Here is a 16,595-nt window from a genome sequence, read left to right as displayed (position 1 = left end):
ATGAAAAAAAGAAAATAAGAGAAGTCTCTCACAGACTAAGACTTGGGACTCATCAGCAATACACATCGATGCTGGATTACTGGACAACCTTGAAGCCTGGTACAGTAAGATAAAAAGTGATGTTACAATCTTATACTTGGCTAATAGTAAGAAATTATACTTCAAGCTGAGAACCAATCAACTGGAAAGAGCAGAGTAGAAGAAAGTTGTGAGGATCTGTCAAGTAGCTGTCAAGTAACTGAGTAATCAAATAAGATCAATGTGAAAATGACAATTACATTCTGCAGACATATTGACTGAAGTCTTTCAAGAAAAGATATGAATTACTTGATACATTGCACTTATTTTAATCCAAAATGCATTATACCATTTTATTTTATCTGTTTTCAAGAAGGATGAATTCAAGTTTGATCACATCAGTAACAGGATCCATAAGAACTTGACTGGGTACACTTAAGGAGAATGAAATTAGAGGACTTTGCAGAATGGCTCTCATAACCAGAATATTTGTCAAAGGCCTCTTAACCATCCCACACACATTCCTCAGCTGGTGTTTCTTGGGTGTTTCTGAGCCCCTTAAGTAAGAGGCTATTTTTTTTTTTTTTTCCTGGTCAGTCTTAATGTTTTAAAATGTCTTCCCAGTAGTTAGCACTTAGTCTGATTTCTCTGCTTTTGTCCTCTTCTATGATCACCTTTTAGGTTACTTTCAACCAGATATTTATAGCCTGCTGTCTGTAACTATTCTGTTGCGCAGAGAATTCTGTTGCTCCTAAGTGAATCTCTAGCTTTTATTTAAGTGGGCTTTTTTCATTATTTTTTGTGTCTTCCTATGTTTTACCTGAAGAAACACACCACTTTTTGCAGGTAAGGACAGAGTGTGTCTGATACTTTATCCAGAGGTGTTACACCCATTAATACAGTGCAGTGTTGTTGAGCATTCATATATCTGATTACAGCAAGCTATAAAAGGCAAAACCTGCTGGCAACTTATATAAAATACTAGTGCTCTGTAATAAAAATTGGTGGGTTTTTTTTGTTTTGGGGTTTTTTTTTGCATAGTGTGCATAAACTGGATTATTTTTTCCAATTTTGCAAAACTGTTACTCTGCTTTTTCACTTAAATAAACAAAATGTGTGTGACGAAGCTTCAAATAATTATCATTGGTTTTCAAGGGCAATATGGAGAGAAAACTAGGAGGTGGTATCTCCAATTACCATGGCTTTCATCTCTGGAAAAAAAAAAACCACTTGCTCTCAGAAGAAGTTTTGTTTCTTTCCAGGAGGAAAAATGCACCCCCCCCCCCCCCCCCCCACCACCAGTGTTTGCCTCTTGCATCCTGGTTCCAGACAGTTCAATTAACAGGAATTTTCAGGGAGCTGCCTGTTGAAAGAATCTTCTCCAGGTGCTGCTCTGTAGACTCATGACATTTTAGGTTGGCTAGTTCCTTTTTTTTTTTTTTTCTGAATAAAGAGAAACTGTAGGAATTTGTTTTATGCTTAGAAAACATGAAAAGTTGTATTTTCACTTTATGTGTAATATTTTTCTGTGAAATAATTTTAAACGTATATGAATGCGTTACATACTGGTGTTTTTTTACTTAAATGTTGTTCATTATTTTGGGGTGAAACAGTGATTATACTATATTTATTAGAGTAGTTTTATTTTCCTGAATTCTAAGAAATACACACCATCAGTACATCAACCAGTTTCAGGTAGGACAACTGTTTCTTAATTTTATGAGATTATGGTTTTAGCTGTTTCGTTACAATATAGACATGATAGAAATTGTAAATGGAATATAAAAGTACTGTATTGAAGGTTGAGAATTATTTAAATAATTCTTATGGAAATCCTCTGGCAAAATTAGTGTTATCATCATATTATTATGGCAGTTACATCATTACTATTAAATACAAGGCAGCTTTAAAAAATAAAGGTTAGATGAGCCATTTGTATAAACTAAATAATACAGTAGTGCCTCTCTATTTTGATTTTTTTGACCATCTTTGCTTAAGGTAGCAAATGTTAAGCTATACATTTGCTAGATATTTCTTTTTACAGTGTTGATCTCTAATTAAAAATGATAAACCTTTCTGTAACAGTTACTGACTTTCTCTGTACAGGCATCCATAGTAATGTTAGGAGTTTTGAAATTCTGGAGAGGTTGAATTATCCATCTCAGTTTCTTATGTGAAGATTAGCATCTTTCACTGGGTGCTGGATAGCATGAGCTCGTTTCATGATTGTGACTTTCCTAAATTAAATAATGACTTTGGAAAATGTAAGTAATTTACTCCTTTATTAATGGAGTATCTGAACATTTATCTGCTTTTTGTGATCTTTGCATAGTGAATTCTTTGAAGATGCACAACATTGGTATGATAAGTTCTCTGCCAGAAGTTTTGGATCATTCAGTAGCCATGCAGGTGTGTCCCAGGAAGTCTGTGATGGTATCTCTGAAGAACCATCCCCTGTAATGTCAGATCTGAAAGGCTTCTGGTAGCGCATTAAATTTTTAAAACTACAGGTTTTGGTAGCACAAATTGTTAAACAATTCATACATTTCCTTAGTATGAGGACTAAAGTTTTGTCATTTAATGCATCTAGTTAGAAAAAAATGAGTCAGTCTCATTTGCACATGTCTGGTGGGTAGGATCGCTTGAACTTTGAGTCATAGGACGCTTTCTGGAAAATAGAAGAATCAGGATTTTTTTGGTCTAAATATAAAATTGATTAATTTCAATCACAAAAAATTGATCATTGAGTTTAATTATAGAACAACAAAGATTTCTTTCTTGAAGATATTGAGATGCCTCTACTATCTTTGATTTCTGGCAATAGAAAATTTTGTTGATTACAAGGTATTGCTTTTAAGAGGCTCAAAAGAAAGTATAAAGAATCTTAGCTTACTTAAAGGTTACTGCTTTGCTGTAATGGAAGGATTAGTGTACCTCTTAGATGCCTATATAAAAATAATTTAGTAATTAAAAGATAATAGATACATGTCAGCTTCTGTAGTTTACTTAGAAAATGAAAGATAAAATTGTAGAGATTTTTCATGCTCTAGCAGCTGAGTGGATCATCGTTACTGAGTGGGTCATCTTTAACTACTATATGGCTCTTTTGTTTAATATGGCAAAATTCTTACAAGTGTAGAGTTTTAGTAGTTTATGTTTATTTGGGCAGACAACTGAAAAGACAACTCAAGTTGGCCTTTCACCCACAGGCATTAACACAAGAGAAGAGTATAAAATGTCATCAGATAAATGGGTGTCTGTTTTTTTATGCAAATGTCAAAATGAGCTGTTGGACGTAGAAGTGAAGTGGCCTTCTATTAATAGTAGAAGTGTTTAGTACATGGATTAGTAGAGGAAGTTTCAACGTCTAGACTCCCATCACATATCTAAATTTTTAAAAGATTATTTGAAAACTTGAATAATGTTGAACCTTTTGTTTATGTAAAAAATGAGATCTTTTTTTCCCATTGGATTGAAATGAGCAGAATGCTTGTGTAGTGTTTTTAATTTGTCTGGTTTGTTTGTTCGTTTGTTGGGTGTTAGGGTTTTTTGTTTGGTGGTTTTTTGTTTTGTTTTTTGAAATTTCAGTTACTTTGGTTTTAGTTTGTGTTATGGTAAAGAGGTAGTTACTAAAGTCATGCATTATTTTTCTTGCAGTATGAAATGCCAGAGGCAGTCAAAATAGGGGAAAATGTACCTGACATAGTGTTAAATTGAAACAGTTGTGAGTTCTTCTGCTATTATTATTTGCTTGTTTTTGCATCAAGTAGATTTGTTCCGAAATCATACGACAAATGCTTCCTTAAATTAAATATAAAAATGCTTTTCCTTTAAAGGCTGCATATTCAGTATTTACTAGCATTTATTTGTACTGAACAAATACTGACTTAATAAACGTACAAAATGTATTTGTATTGTGATTATATATTTTTTTATGTATGTGATACCATGCTATAAGAATTGTTGTCCATTTCAGTCTCAGGCATGTATGCTTTATGCTCTGAACTGCATTTGCATTTTCTTTTTCTGAAAATGAGCTCAGTGTTGGTATCTCAGTTCAGAGCAAGGTGCTGACTACTCTGCTGCGATGGCCTTAGCTGTCAAATCAGTTCTGGTGTCTGACTTTGGATACACTGTCATGTTTGTTACAGTCTTACCTCTGAAACTCATTTTCATGTTAAAGGCTTCTTTTCTTACAGGGTGATCCTTGTCAATCAATTTAATTGAAATGTCATGCTGACCTTTATTTGAAATACTCTGAACTTCATGAGGGTTTTGGAAGTTCTTTTTATTTTGATGTCAATTAAAATCCTTAAATTAGTAGTGTACAAAGCCTGCATGCTAATTAACATTATGAAACTGCATCCTAATTAATCTTACAACAATATATCTTTTCAGAGGTAGTTCAGCTGAGTCTGCCTGAAGATCAAAAACTAAGCACCACTGCAGCAACAGTGGGACAAAGTGCTGTCTTAACTTGTGCAATCCAGGGAACTCTGAGACCTCCCATCATCTGGAAGAGGAACAATGTCATTCTGAATAGCTTAGATTTGGAAGATATCAATGTAAGTAAGAGAAAGCTCTATTTTCAAAACTTCATGAAGAATAGAAAGGTGATATGTAACAAGCTCCATATTCCTGATGTTTTAAAGAAAAGAAATCGAAAGTATATGCCTGCCAAACGGGGTTTATTTTGCTGTGTAAACAAATCCTAATTTTTATGTATAGAGGAAACATGTTTCACAAAGCAGTCGTTTAAAAGAACACATACAGTAATAAAAGTAAAAAATCTTAGCCCAAAATACAGTCAGTATTATCCACTCAGGATTTTATAGTCTTCAAACATCTAAAAGAAAAAAAAAAGAAATCTATGAAATAAGCATTTAACAAATGCATAGTGGCTTAGTACATCATAACTGGCTTAGTACATCATAATAATCATCTTACCTTCTAATGATGTCATAAAAATGTGTTTTTTCCAAAGCAAGTATTTTACTACAAAATTGGTTGTTTTGATCATTCCTCCAAATATTCAGGAGTATATATAATGATTCTCAAAGAATCATCAGCAAATATTAGTATAATGTAGAAATCTTATTTTAAGGAGGCTTACTTAACTGTACCATGACTTCAGAATATGGAGCAAAATAGTAAATGAGAAGAAAATTGCATCTTTTGACAAAACATTAAAAAATAAGCTTCCAGATGTATTTTCTTTGCTCGTGGGAATGCTTGACTTTGCTTTGGGCATTCTATATTAGCAAAATTATAAACATGGACAAACTGTGTGGTTGCTCTGTGATTTGAGTCCACAATCAAATCACTGGAACCGATAAATGTGTGGAATATCACCACAATCAAATACCTAGTTTGTTTATTTTTATTTCCTTTTCTTATGAATGCCTTTTATTTCCAAGATGGCAATTGTACTTGTGTTTCTCTTGTTTTCTGGGTTTTTTTGCTGCTTTTACACGAGTTCTCCTTACAAATTGAGCTTCCCAACTGTGGTGCTTTGTAAAATAAGGGACAGTTTCAAAACATATCATGTTTGAATGGTAGCTTTAAGTCTCTGGAGAGGCTTAGGATAAAACCAGCTGAACTGAAAAGTTCCCAGATAATTGTTCCATTTGTTAGTTGGTATTAATCATATGACTGACATTCAAAACTTTCTCATCCACATTCACGAATTCCAGCCTTCGTTATTTGTTAGCTTTCTGTAAATATTCATGATGCTAGTAAATAATCACTTTTAAGTATGACACAGGACATGAGCTGTAGATAGAAACAAGAACATGCATGCATCGGGTCATGGAGAAATAAAAGGGAAATGATGAACGGTAATAATGAAGCTAACAGCTTAGCTTCAGATGGAAAGTTTCAGGTGACTGTATTTGCAGACATGGAAAGAGAAAGTGTTTTCAAAGCCTGATATTTACATTTTGAGTATGTCAACAAAAAAACCCCAAACCAAACAAAAAAACCCCACAAAACCAACAGGGAAACGTCTTGTACCATGGGTAGCTACTCAGGTGTTGGCAGTGGGGGCTGCAGGGGTGCCTCTGAGGGAAGAGACTGGGCATGCCTGGTGTCAGACACAGCCAGGTAGAGCTGGTTCTAGTGGACCCACTGCAGGGCGCAGCTGAGCCTCTCAGCCACATTCAGTGCATCTCTGGGAAACATTCAAAAAAGGGCATAAAGCATCAGAGAGAGAGGAGTAGAGAGCAAGGCACAACACAAGGAAGTTTGGATGGAAGGAGAAGGCAGCTACCCACCGCAGCCTGTGTGGGACCCGCACTGGAGCAGGTTTATCTTGAAGGACCTTGGGCCCATCTAGAGTCCTGGCTGGAGCAGAAAAAAGGTTGAGGAGAAAAGAGATGCCAAGAGAAACTACTGTGTACTGGTCATGCCCTTCCATTTTCTGCACTACTCAGAGGGGAGGGTAAATGAGTTGGAAGTGAAGGATTGAAGTTGAGCATGGGGAAAGGAGGGAGGATGGCTGTTATTTCAAAAATGTGTGCTGTCTTATTTCCCACTACCCAAAGTAGTAGTTAAATTGTCAATAAATACAGCCAAATTTCCCAAGGTCAAACATTTTTTTGTCCAACATGGTAATTAGGAAGTAATCTCCCTGTCTTTATTTAAACCCATGATCTTTCTAATTAATATTCCTTTTATTTTCTCCCCCTGTCTAGCTTTGGGAGCTGAAGGGGGAATGAGTAAGCCAGCAGCTGGGTGGGAGTTTGGTATTATCCAGGGCCAACCCACTTGAGGAGCACTTCTGACAGCCAGGAGAGTGTGTGGAATTTCTGAACCCTAGTGGGGCAACTGATTTGAAGTCAGATGTCAGCAGTGATCAGATATTCAAAGCAAAGTTGAAATTGCTAGAATTGGCCAGATTTTTTCATATTTAATAGTAGAGGAGCAATGTGTGGCAGTGTATGGGACTGACAATCTACAGTCATAAAAAGAAAGGTCTTCAAAGTACTACCTTAGTTTTGGGCTGATGTGTGTGTATTTTGTGTACAGATACAATAAGAACTCTAGAAGCTTCCAGTGAAGGAGCACATAACTCATTAAGATGGATATATTTATCACTTACTTGTTGGTTTAAGAAAACATAAAGTGGAATGCTTGGAAGTCTTTTTAAGAGAAAAATTGTTGAAGCTTAGTCCTTTGATAATAATAGTTTAGTTATGATTGAAAGATAAAAAGAGGGTGACAGATCAAGTAGCTGTGGGGTGGGGCACTAAAATTAATAGTACTCAAATACATGTAGGTATTATTAATCCCATATGAGTTTCTAATCCCATATTTCTAGATCTTCCATTGGTTTGTTTCTTTTTTTTTTTAAACGTATTTCTTTGTTACCTTTCCGAATGTTATTCATCATATACTCCCTGGTTGTTACAGTTTCACATTTGCTTAAAGGTTGTTATGTTTCCATAAATTAGTATCCATTCAGGCAATGTAATAAAAAGAAAACCTTGGGAAAAAGAAAAATAATTAGACCAAAAACAGTGGGTTTTTTATGTTTCACTAAGGAGAATGGATTTAGTACTTAAATAAATATTATCTTCAAAGAAACAAATGCAGAGGTATACAGCATATTCCAGTTTATGTTGTAATTTAACCATTGAAGAGTGTGTTGTACCTATTTTGGCAGTTTTAAATGTTCAAAAGCCCTAAATCCTTGCATAATTTAATATGTCCCCAGGGGCAATGTATTCTGGGCTTTACTATGGCTAGATTATAATCTATAATCATGTTCACCTGACTCAAGGATTTATTAATTTACTCGGTGGTACAAATATATCCAAGCATCTCAAGGCTAATAATGTTATGTAAATAGTAGAATGCTTTCTGAAAAAAAAAAAGGTGAGAAGCACTGATCTGGGAAAATAAATATTTTTTTTTTTCCAGCAAAATGTGTCAGAGATCCTAATAACTGGAAGTCATCACATAAAATCAGACTAAACAGTAGTGACAATAAAATTTTGTAAATCTTAACAAGTGCTTATACTTAGAAATCAAGTTTTAAGCACTGTGTTGTCAGTTTGAGTTAAGCTGTTGGCTTTAGGAACAGACAAATTCAGAACAGTATAGTGTTAATGTGTTTTTCCAAGTGGAAAAATGCTACAAGAAGCAAAAGAGCCCCAGCTGAAACTAAATTCTGACAGTTGAATTTCTATTTTGTTGAAAAATAGTCTACCCCTCTACTGAAAGTATACAGGATATATGTTTAGGGCTGTCATCTGTGGAGCTGCTAAGAGGCTTGGTGTTATATACTCTAAGACATTTTAAAGACATATCATAGAATCATAGAATAATATTTAGATATAATGTTTGGCTTTCAAGAGATTATAATGTAAATTTTCCTTAGTACATTTTAAAAAAAACATAAAATAAGAGAATTCTCTCAAGTGAGTGGTCAGAATGGTACTGCTAATATGCAGTTCTTAATTTCAGGAGTCCTGAGTATTCTCAGCTCTTATGGTACTTAAGATGTGGAAGTAGTGCATCTTGCTACTCTTTCTCTTACTGAAACTGATAGGAGTCAGGGATATATCAGCATCCATCTGAATAATTATATGCCTCTACAAATTTTATCTTAAATGGTAATATATTTGTGCTATGTCTCACTACAGAATTGATATCACAGTACATTTTGGTTTATATATTAGTACACGTTTAGATTTTTTTTCTTGGTTTTTGTCCTGCGTCTTAAATATCTGTCTTTGAAGATATTTTATCTAACCTCTTATCCATTATAGAATGTAATTCTCCCTTACGGAAAATTTTGAAACAGCAGTATCTTTTCCCAAATGCAATACAAATTAGTTAGGTTTTTCGTTTGTTTGTTTTGTTGGTTTTTTTTTTTTTAATTAGTCCATTCACTTTTAAAACCGTTTTTATATCTCATTTTGCTTTAGTCTTTTTCCTTCAGTTTTGTCTTCAGCTTCTTACCTATACTTGTCAGCAACTGCACTGTTCTTATAAAATGTCTGCCCCTAGCTCTTAGATTTATATAAGGTCTACTTGGATGACTGGTCCACTTGTAGAGTGTAATACCTGCTGATATGCTTAGTAACTTGATAAAAACTCCTATCTTTCTTTAGGCTACTTTCATGGGAAGTGTTGAAATATTTCCATTTGGGCTTTTTGAAGTTACGAATATGTTATCTTTCGAAACTTCTCTTTTTTTCCTCTGGTAAAACTTAATGTAAAGATTGCAACATTTGCTACTTTGGTGTTATTCAGCAGTCTGCATTCTTTTGTTGATATATTTGTCCTCTCAACAAAACTCACAACCCTAAACCCTCATGACACAGATGACACTAAAAGCTAATGTCCTCTAAAAGAACACGTTCCATTCTGGAGTACTCTGCTCAACACTGAAAAAAGTGTTTTCAGATTGTCCAAAACAATAAGCATATTCTCTAAGAAAGTACTCCAGACATCTGCCCTCTTTTTTTTTTCCTTCTAGCTTCCCATCCTCTTTTTCCCTTTTTTTTTTTTTTTTTTTTTTTAATCTTAAGAAAATTCTCAGGATAACCTCATGAATTATTTCCCTTTGGTTATGGAACTACATACAAAGTTCTCTTTGTGCATGCTAAAATCTTTCTTAGTAACTTTAAGGTGGTGGTCATAAATACAAATGCCCTTTTTTGTCAAGAATTTTTGTGTGCGTTTATGATAGAATAATTCCTTTTCTACTTAATGAGTCAGATACCATTTTTTTCCTCCATTCCATCTTAAAAGTAAAGTGAAAATAGTGATTGCCAAAGATGCCAATTAACTTTATCAAATGTCTAATCCTTTTTTATTTACTTCTATGTATACCAAAAGGAATTAATCGTGACTACCATTGCAGTCATCTCACTCGATTCTCTTCCATCCTTTCTTTTTCTTTTCCCTTTTTTGGAATCTGATTTGACATACATGTCAGACTTGCAAGATTTAGGATGTTTTTTTTGGTTTTTTGGTTTTTTTGTTTTTTTTTGGTTTTTTTTTTTTTTTTTTTTTTATATTGAAGCTCTTTTAATATTCGTTTTAATGATGGCATGGTAAATACTACTTCAGACTGTACATCATGTTTTTGTGACACTGAAGACATTTAAACTCATGTTTAAGGTACCAGTGCTGATCTGTAATATCCTGAGTTAACAAAATACAGTGAAAAAGATTGTGATAAGGTTTCATTCACAAGTATTCATTCCCATTAAAATAATCTGAACATGCAAGTTCTATAACTCTGGCTTAATCAAAGTTATAATATCACAGAACTTTATGATATGGTTTATTATGTGCATCTTTTAATGTTAAAATGTCTTTTAACACCTTATAATTAAGGTCCACATAGGCTTTCTCATCTCTTGTCCTAGGTAAGTCTGCTTCATTTTATCTTTAGAAATGAAAGTGTTAATTTCAGAGAGGAACAGAATCATGTTTTATGGACCATAAGCTACTCTTATGTTTTCATCAGTGAACTGAGACCATGATCTGGTCATTTTCCCATCAGAGATAGTGGAACAAAGTAATTGCTTCTTGCATAGCTGAGCCCCTTGCCTAGTTCTACTCAGAATGTTGCATTCTAGAGCTATTTCTGCTGATCATATCCAAAATAGCTGAGTGTGACAGTATTTTAAGTGAGCTATTTTGGAAGTTTAAATGGAAAGGCCTTATGACAATGAAAGGTGATAATGCATCTATTCCCCCTTCCATTGAAGGAATCCTAAAAAATAACCATAGGCAAATCAAGTTAAGCCACCTGGGGGAAGGTGGCAATATACATTTTTGACACCAATAAATAAACTTCTAATAAAACAGGGACATTGTGGATTTTTTAATTGATTTGTTCTTACAAAACAAATTCTTAACAGTGTTTTGAAAAAATAATTAGGAAAGTAGCTAATGTGATAGTTCTATACTCCTAGCTGTTTAAGAGAGTCTTCTGTGTGAGCTGGAATATTAGGTATTAAAAAAAATATATCCTTTTCATCCATAACCATATCTTCCTATACAATGGAGCTGACTCTGCCTAGTTTTATTGAGGATTCCAGAATATAACTGTGACTTTTTTTTTTTAATATATAATTTAGAAATGTCTAAAATTAAACTTAGAATATAAAGGCAGCAATTAACAGCTTATTTATTTTACATCATCATTATTGATGGCGTTTCACCATACAGTTATATCCACCCTGCCCATTCTATTTTTAAGTTTTCTATAATAAACACAACTTAGCAAGTTCTGTGGAAACATACAAATATTTTTTGAAGGTACAGAGCTAGTGATTTCATTTATATTAATGTTTGCCTTTCAAGAAGCTGTCTTTTAAGTATATCTTGAATTCTTTCTCACAATATTAATTAAAAAATCTGTATTATTGTGCTTCTGCTATAATAAATTTTGCTCCTTTTTCCAGAGACACTGTTACACCTAAGTTTCTTTTCAGTGTTGCCCTTCTTCCCTGTACTTTAAAATTGTTTGACAGCTATTTGATCTACTGTTATAAACTTACTTCAGAATTTTTGCAAGCATCTTTTTTCACTACCTTATCATCTTTCTCTCTCAACCTTTTCAGTTCAAATTCATCCTTTTCTCTGTTCTTTAAATATATTTTACATATATTTGGGGGGGGCTTATATATATATGTCTATATAGAGAGAAATATGCAGGTTATGTCTGCATTTTATATTGCTGATACTAACAATTAAGATTGTGCTATTAATTTCTGATTACTGCATGAAAAAATTACGGTTTTATATTTATTATTGTTATAGACTGACTCTTCTCCTTTTTTTTCCTACAATACACATTCGTAGCTGGGTGAAAACCAGCATAATTTCTGAATGTTTTTATTGTTAGTTATATTTTTTTTTCAACTTTTCCAGGTCACTTTGTTGTATGCTTATTATTCTACTAGACTTAACGCTTTGCACAGCTTTAATTTCATGAGAATTGCATGAAAGGGTTTTACAGGTTGCAAAAAAAATACCGTGCTTTACTGGTTATTATTTTAAAAGTCTCAGAAGAGCAACCTGGACTAGGCTACAGCTAGCAGAAAAGGTCAGTCCTTGACAAAAGCATGAAAAAGATGCTTTGTTAATAATGGCCTCTTGTGACTCACAGCCCTCACTTTCAAATCACTGCTATAATATTTCAAATAGGGGGACACATCCTCATTAAAAAAGTGCTTTGATATGCAGGAGTCTGTTCCGTTGTGCAGAGAGGCACAATTGCTTAAACACCAAGAGAAGAAACCCTTTCTGTCCCTCCTTGCCAAGCATTACAGGAGGGTGAATTGATAGGTAGGACATAATTGTCTATTGGGGATTTGGCTCAACTGGCATTTGTAATAGTTTAAAAAAATAATAAAAATTTAAAAAACATCCACTGCATGTATGCCAAGGTATTGATTCGGAAAGAAAATTGCCAACCACCTGTAAAATCCCCAGTATCACTATTTGCTAAAGTGACATGAAGCAAATTACTTACCTTGATCAAGCCTGCTTAATTTTTGAGCTCTGGCAGTATTACAATATAAGATGGTATGTTTACCATGCTTTTCAAATTATGACTTTTAAGATTCCTGTAATGTTTTCTCATGCTGTCTTTTCCTGTAGATACTTAATTGAAAACTTGAAGGAGAAAAGAAAATTTTTTAACCTAAAATGAAATGCAGAGTATCTTAGTAAAAGGAAACATTCTTGTCTGTTTTCATCTGAACTAAGTTATCTTGTCTGGTTTGAAAAAGAGTTTTGGTAACAGCAATAGTTAGATATTTACCTTCAAATTGTCGTGTAATTGGAATGAGACTAAATCTTCTTTTGTAGAGCAGGTGCTCATTCCAGGCAGAAGTATGTCTTTGCAGACCTATCTGTGTTAATGAGGAATAAAATGGAATTGCTGTACTCTGGAACAGTAAAATATCAATGTCATACCACTTTTGTCTGAGGGACACTATAATTTTTTTTCCTACAATTTGCCCAATGTTAAGAATTCTGTAAAGTTCCTGTTATTGTCACTTAAAGCTAATGAAAGATAACTGAAATGTGGTTTTGCCTTCATGTTTTTGACATGATGTACATTATTTGTAACATTAGACTAGAAACTCATGAAAAAGGCTTTGCAGTTTAGGCTGCGAGTGTTAAAAATGAAAATTTTAAATTATAGTACATGAAAGAAGAAAAAAGCCACCTTTTCTCCCACCCTTCTGTATGAAAGATCTTATTTCTGAGATGAGTTCTATGATCAGTTAGCAACTGCTGATCAGAAGGCTATAATTAGAGTAAAATATAATTGAAATCAAGGGCTAGGTCAAGGGATCAGCAATAGAAAAAGAACTTCTGTGCATTTCACTCTTCCAAAATAAGACTTTGTAAGTAAAATTCTTTGGATGATATTTCAGTAATATTTACACCCAGATGACAGTAGCATAGAAGCTTTCCAGTGAATAGGGCTGTCCCATTGTTTGTTATGAAAGCATAGAACAAAGGTGAAAAAAAGGAAGTATAGTATGTATAGCTTCATGGTTCATAAAGGACTTGTACTTCTGATGATTTTTAGGTCCATTACAGAAAGCAGTAGTTGAAACAGCAAAAAGTAAGTACTGTAGACAAAAATAAATAATAATAGTGTACTGAGAAGTAAAATTTTTTTGGGAGATCTCATAGAAAATTGAAGTCTGTTAACCAAGAGTTGGCTATTATTGCAACAAAGGAGTATTACCAATGGTGGGCAAAGCAGTACTAAAATGAAGCAGTGTATGTGTCACACAAGAGAGAACCTGTTACTTTAAGTGCAAAAAGAGCACATGAACATGGTCCTGACTCAGTGTGATGCTCTGATTTGCATGTAAGTCTTGTACGGAAGTGTATTTTTAAGTATTTATGGTCTTATTTTCAACTTTTCATTTGAAAGTACTTGTTTTTTCTATATTTTTTTTTAAACTGATATGGTGCCTAGGAAATACGTGTACCTCAGTTAGGCACTTCAGCCAGTTCTCATCCCATCCCATCAGAGCTTCAAGTTTTATGCAGTCTGCTAAAGTTCAAGTTCTAAGTCCTGCACCTGGGTTGGGGCAGTTCCAAGCACAATTACAGGCTGAGCAGAGAAGGAAGTTAGAACAGTCCTGATGAGAAAGCCTTGAAGGTGTTGGTTGAAGAGAAGCTCAGCATGAGCTGACAATGGACACTTTGAGCCCAGAGAGCCATATCCTGGGCTGCACCAAAAGAATCATGGGCAGCAGGTCAAAGGAACTGATTCTCCCCTTTATTCTGCTGTCTACCTGGAGCAGTGTCCATTTCTGGAGTCCCCAGCCCAGGGTCATGGAGCCTTTTGAGTGAGTCCAGAGGGCCATGAGATGATCAGAGGGCTGGAGCACCTCTCATGATGACTGACTGAGAGAGTTGAACTTGTTCATTCTGGAGAAATGAAGTCTCTGGGTAGACTTGATAGTGGTCTTTCAGTACCTGAAAAGGGTTTATAAGAAAGATGGGAACAAACTTTTTAGCGGGGTCTATAAAGATAGGACAAGAGGTAAGGCTTTAATCTGGAAGAGGGTAGATTTGGACTAGATATTAGGAAGAAATTTTCTGCAGTAATGGTGGAGAAACACTGGAACCAATTGCTCAGAGGGGTGGTAGATGCCCCATTTCTGGAAACATTCAAAGCCAAGTAAGACAGGGCTCTTAGCAACCTAATCTAGGTGAAGACATCCCTGCTTATTGCAGGGGGTTTGAACTAGATGACTTTTAAAGGTCCTTTCCAACCAAAACCATTGTGATTGTATGTGGACAGAAGTCATACTTGGTGCAGTGCTAGAAATTTCATGTGTCAGTGCCAGCACATGCTGAAATTTATTTTTTAACAAATTTCTGAACGATTTCATTTGTCTTAATTAAATTTAATTTGCATTAATTTGTACTAGGATCTTCTTGCAATATCTTATATTTTACCTGATCAGAAACCGTGACTAGTGGATACAAAGGCTATTTCTAAAAAGTATCATCAGAACTACTTATGTAGAGAGATGAAAAGAAAATAAAAAAAGAACTTTTCCTACAAAACTTATCTTTCCAGTGGCTATAGTGAAAGTCTTGAGGTAGGTCCCAGTAACACTGAAGTGTCTTTTCTTTCAGGTAGTTTATCTTGCCTAGTAAATCTTCATTGTGATATAAGATTAGGCCTGTGAATGTGTAATGTTGTATTAGGGGACTGAAAAAAAGAAATGTGTGTGTAAAGTTTGCAGATAATAAAGTAATCTTATTAAAAATATTAAATGTAAGTTCTTTAAGCTTTTGATTTCTTTTTTCTTTAATTCAGCCCTTGCTTGTTGTACTTCACTTCATACTAGGTGGCTGGGGTTTGCTCTTTCATTTAAAGGCTCTTAGAAAAATATTTTTTGGGTGTTGACTGTGTCAGTCTGGGCCCAGACCCCTGTTAAATGAAGCTGCTGTGTTAGTGTTCGAGCTTGCAGTATTTTGATTGAATAAGCAAAAATTGGCAGTGGGTAAATATCACTCACTCTGTTGTATGTATTAAGGTAAATACAATAAAAATCCTTCGTATAGGATTTACATTCCTAAGCATGTATGTTCCTCCTTCTTATATAAAGTACTTGATAATGAACTGACACAAGTGGCAGTGTAGTAACCAGCCAAGTAATGGGTGTGATTGTTCTTTCTGTGCTGTTGTACGGAGGTTATATATTAATGCTCCATGTCAAATGACAGATCATCTTAAAGAAAACTATTCAAGTTATAATATGTATTTTTTTCCCCTCATGTGCCAAGAATAATGAAAAGTGAATCATTCTGTTTTCAGAATCAAGTTTGAAGGTACAAAGTTTATTTTTGGTAGCTGCTCAGGGCATTCCCTGCCAATCTTTATCTTTTATGATATAGGTAGTTCTGTCAGCAAGTTGGTTTATCTCATATGTACAATTTAGTTTTTAATAAAACAAAATTTATCCCACAGAGCTTTAGCAGACTGCATAAAGCTTGAGGCTTGGAATGAATTGGATGAAAATGTTAATAATATGCAAGTTTTAAAGGGTTATATTTGTACTGCTTGTAGATTCTTTTGAGTTTGCAGAGAAATACCCTGAGAAGTTTGCTTCTGTGAAATATGTGAGGTCTAATAATTTAAGGTGAGCACAGTTCAGGCATCAAAGATTTGCATTATGGCCTACATGAGAAAATGGGTTTGCACTCATAAAACTAAAGCAGAAACCCAGTATTTTATGCAATAAGATTAAAAACTCCAATAAACTTTATGAATTTAAAATAAAAGTGCTGCTAAGATAAATGACTGAAAACAAATTGAATCTTGATCCAGCATGGTTACAGAGGTGTTTTTAGAATCAGGAACATTTAGGGTATATTCAGTGGTTTCTGAGTATTCTTCCTACAAAGAATACGTGTTTAAAGAAAGTAACTGGGAGTGGGGATGCTTTTGCCAAGATCATGCCACAAATCTGACCCTGCATTGTGTCATCCTGAAGTGTAAATTGTGTCAGTACTTCTGCTTCTTTGGGACTAGCCACTTAGATTATCACTTTAGAATATGATTT

The 16,595-nt window shown here is 34.3% G+C and overlaps 1 protein-coding gene across 4 annotated transcripts in view; it reads left to right on the top strand.

The window, feature by feature from the left end:
* Positions 1-16,595, top strand: part of FSTL5 (follistatin like 5) — a 253,016-nt gene that overhangs the window by 169,233 nt on the left and 67,188 nt on the right. For all 4 annotated transcript variants that reach the window (XM_071743084.1, XM_071743087.1, XM_071743088.1 and 1 more), the window contains exon 7: positions 4,417-4,583. In XM_071743084.1, the coding sequence (XP_071599185.1) occupies positions 4,417-4,583 (167 nt within the window). The remainder of the gene's footprint in view (positions 1-4,416; positions 4,584-16,595) is intronic.

Source organism: Heliangelus exortis, chromosome 4 (assembly GCF_036169615.1).
Source record: "Heliangelus exortis chromosome 4, bHelExo1.hap1, whole genome shotgun sequence".
In the NCBI taxonomy this organism is placed as follows: domain Eukaryota; kingdom Metazoa; phylum Chordata; class Aves; order Apodiformes; family Trochilidae; genus Heliangelus; species Heliangelus exortis.
Note: the sequence above shows the minus strand (reverse complement) of the source record. Positions and strands in the feature narration are given on the sequence as shown.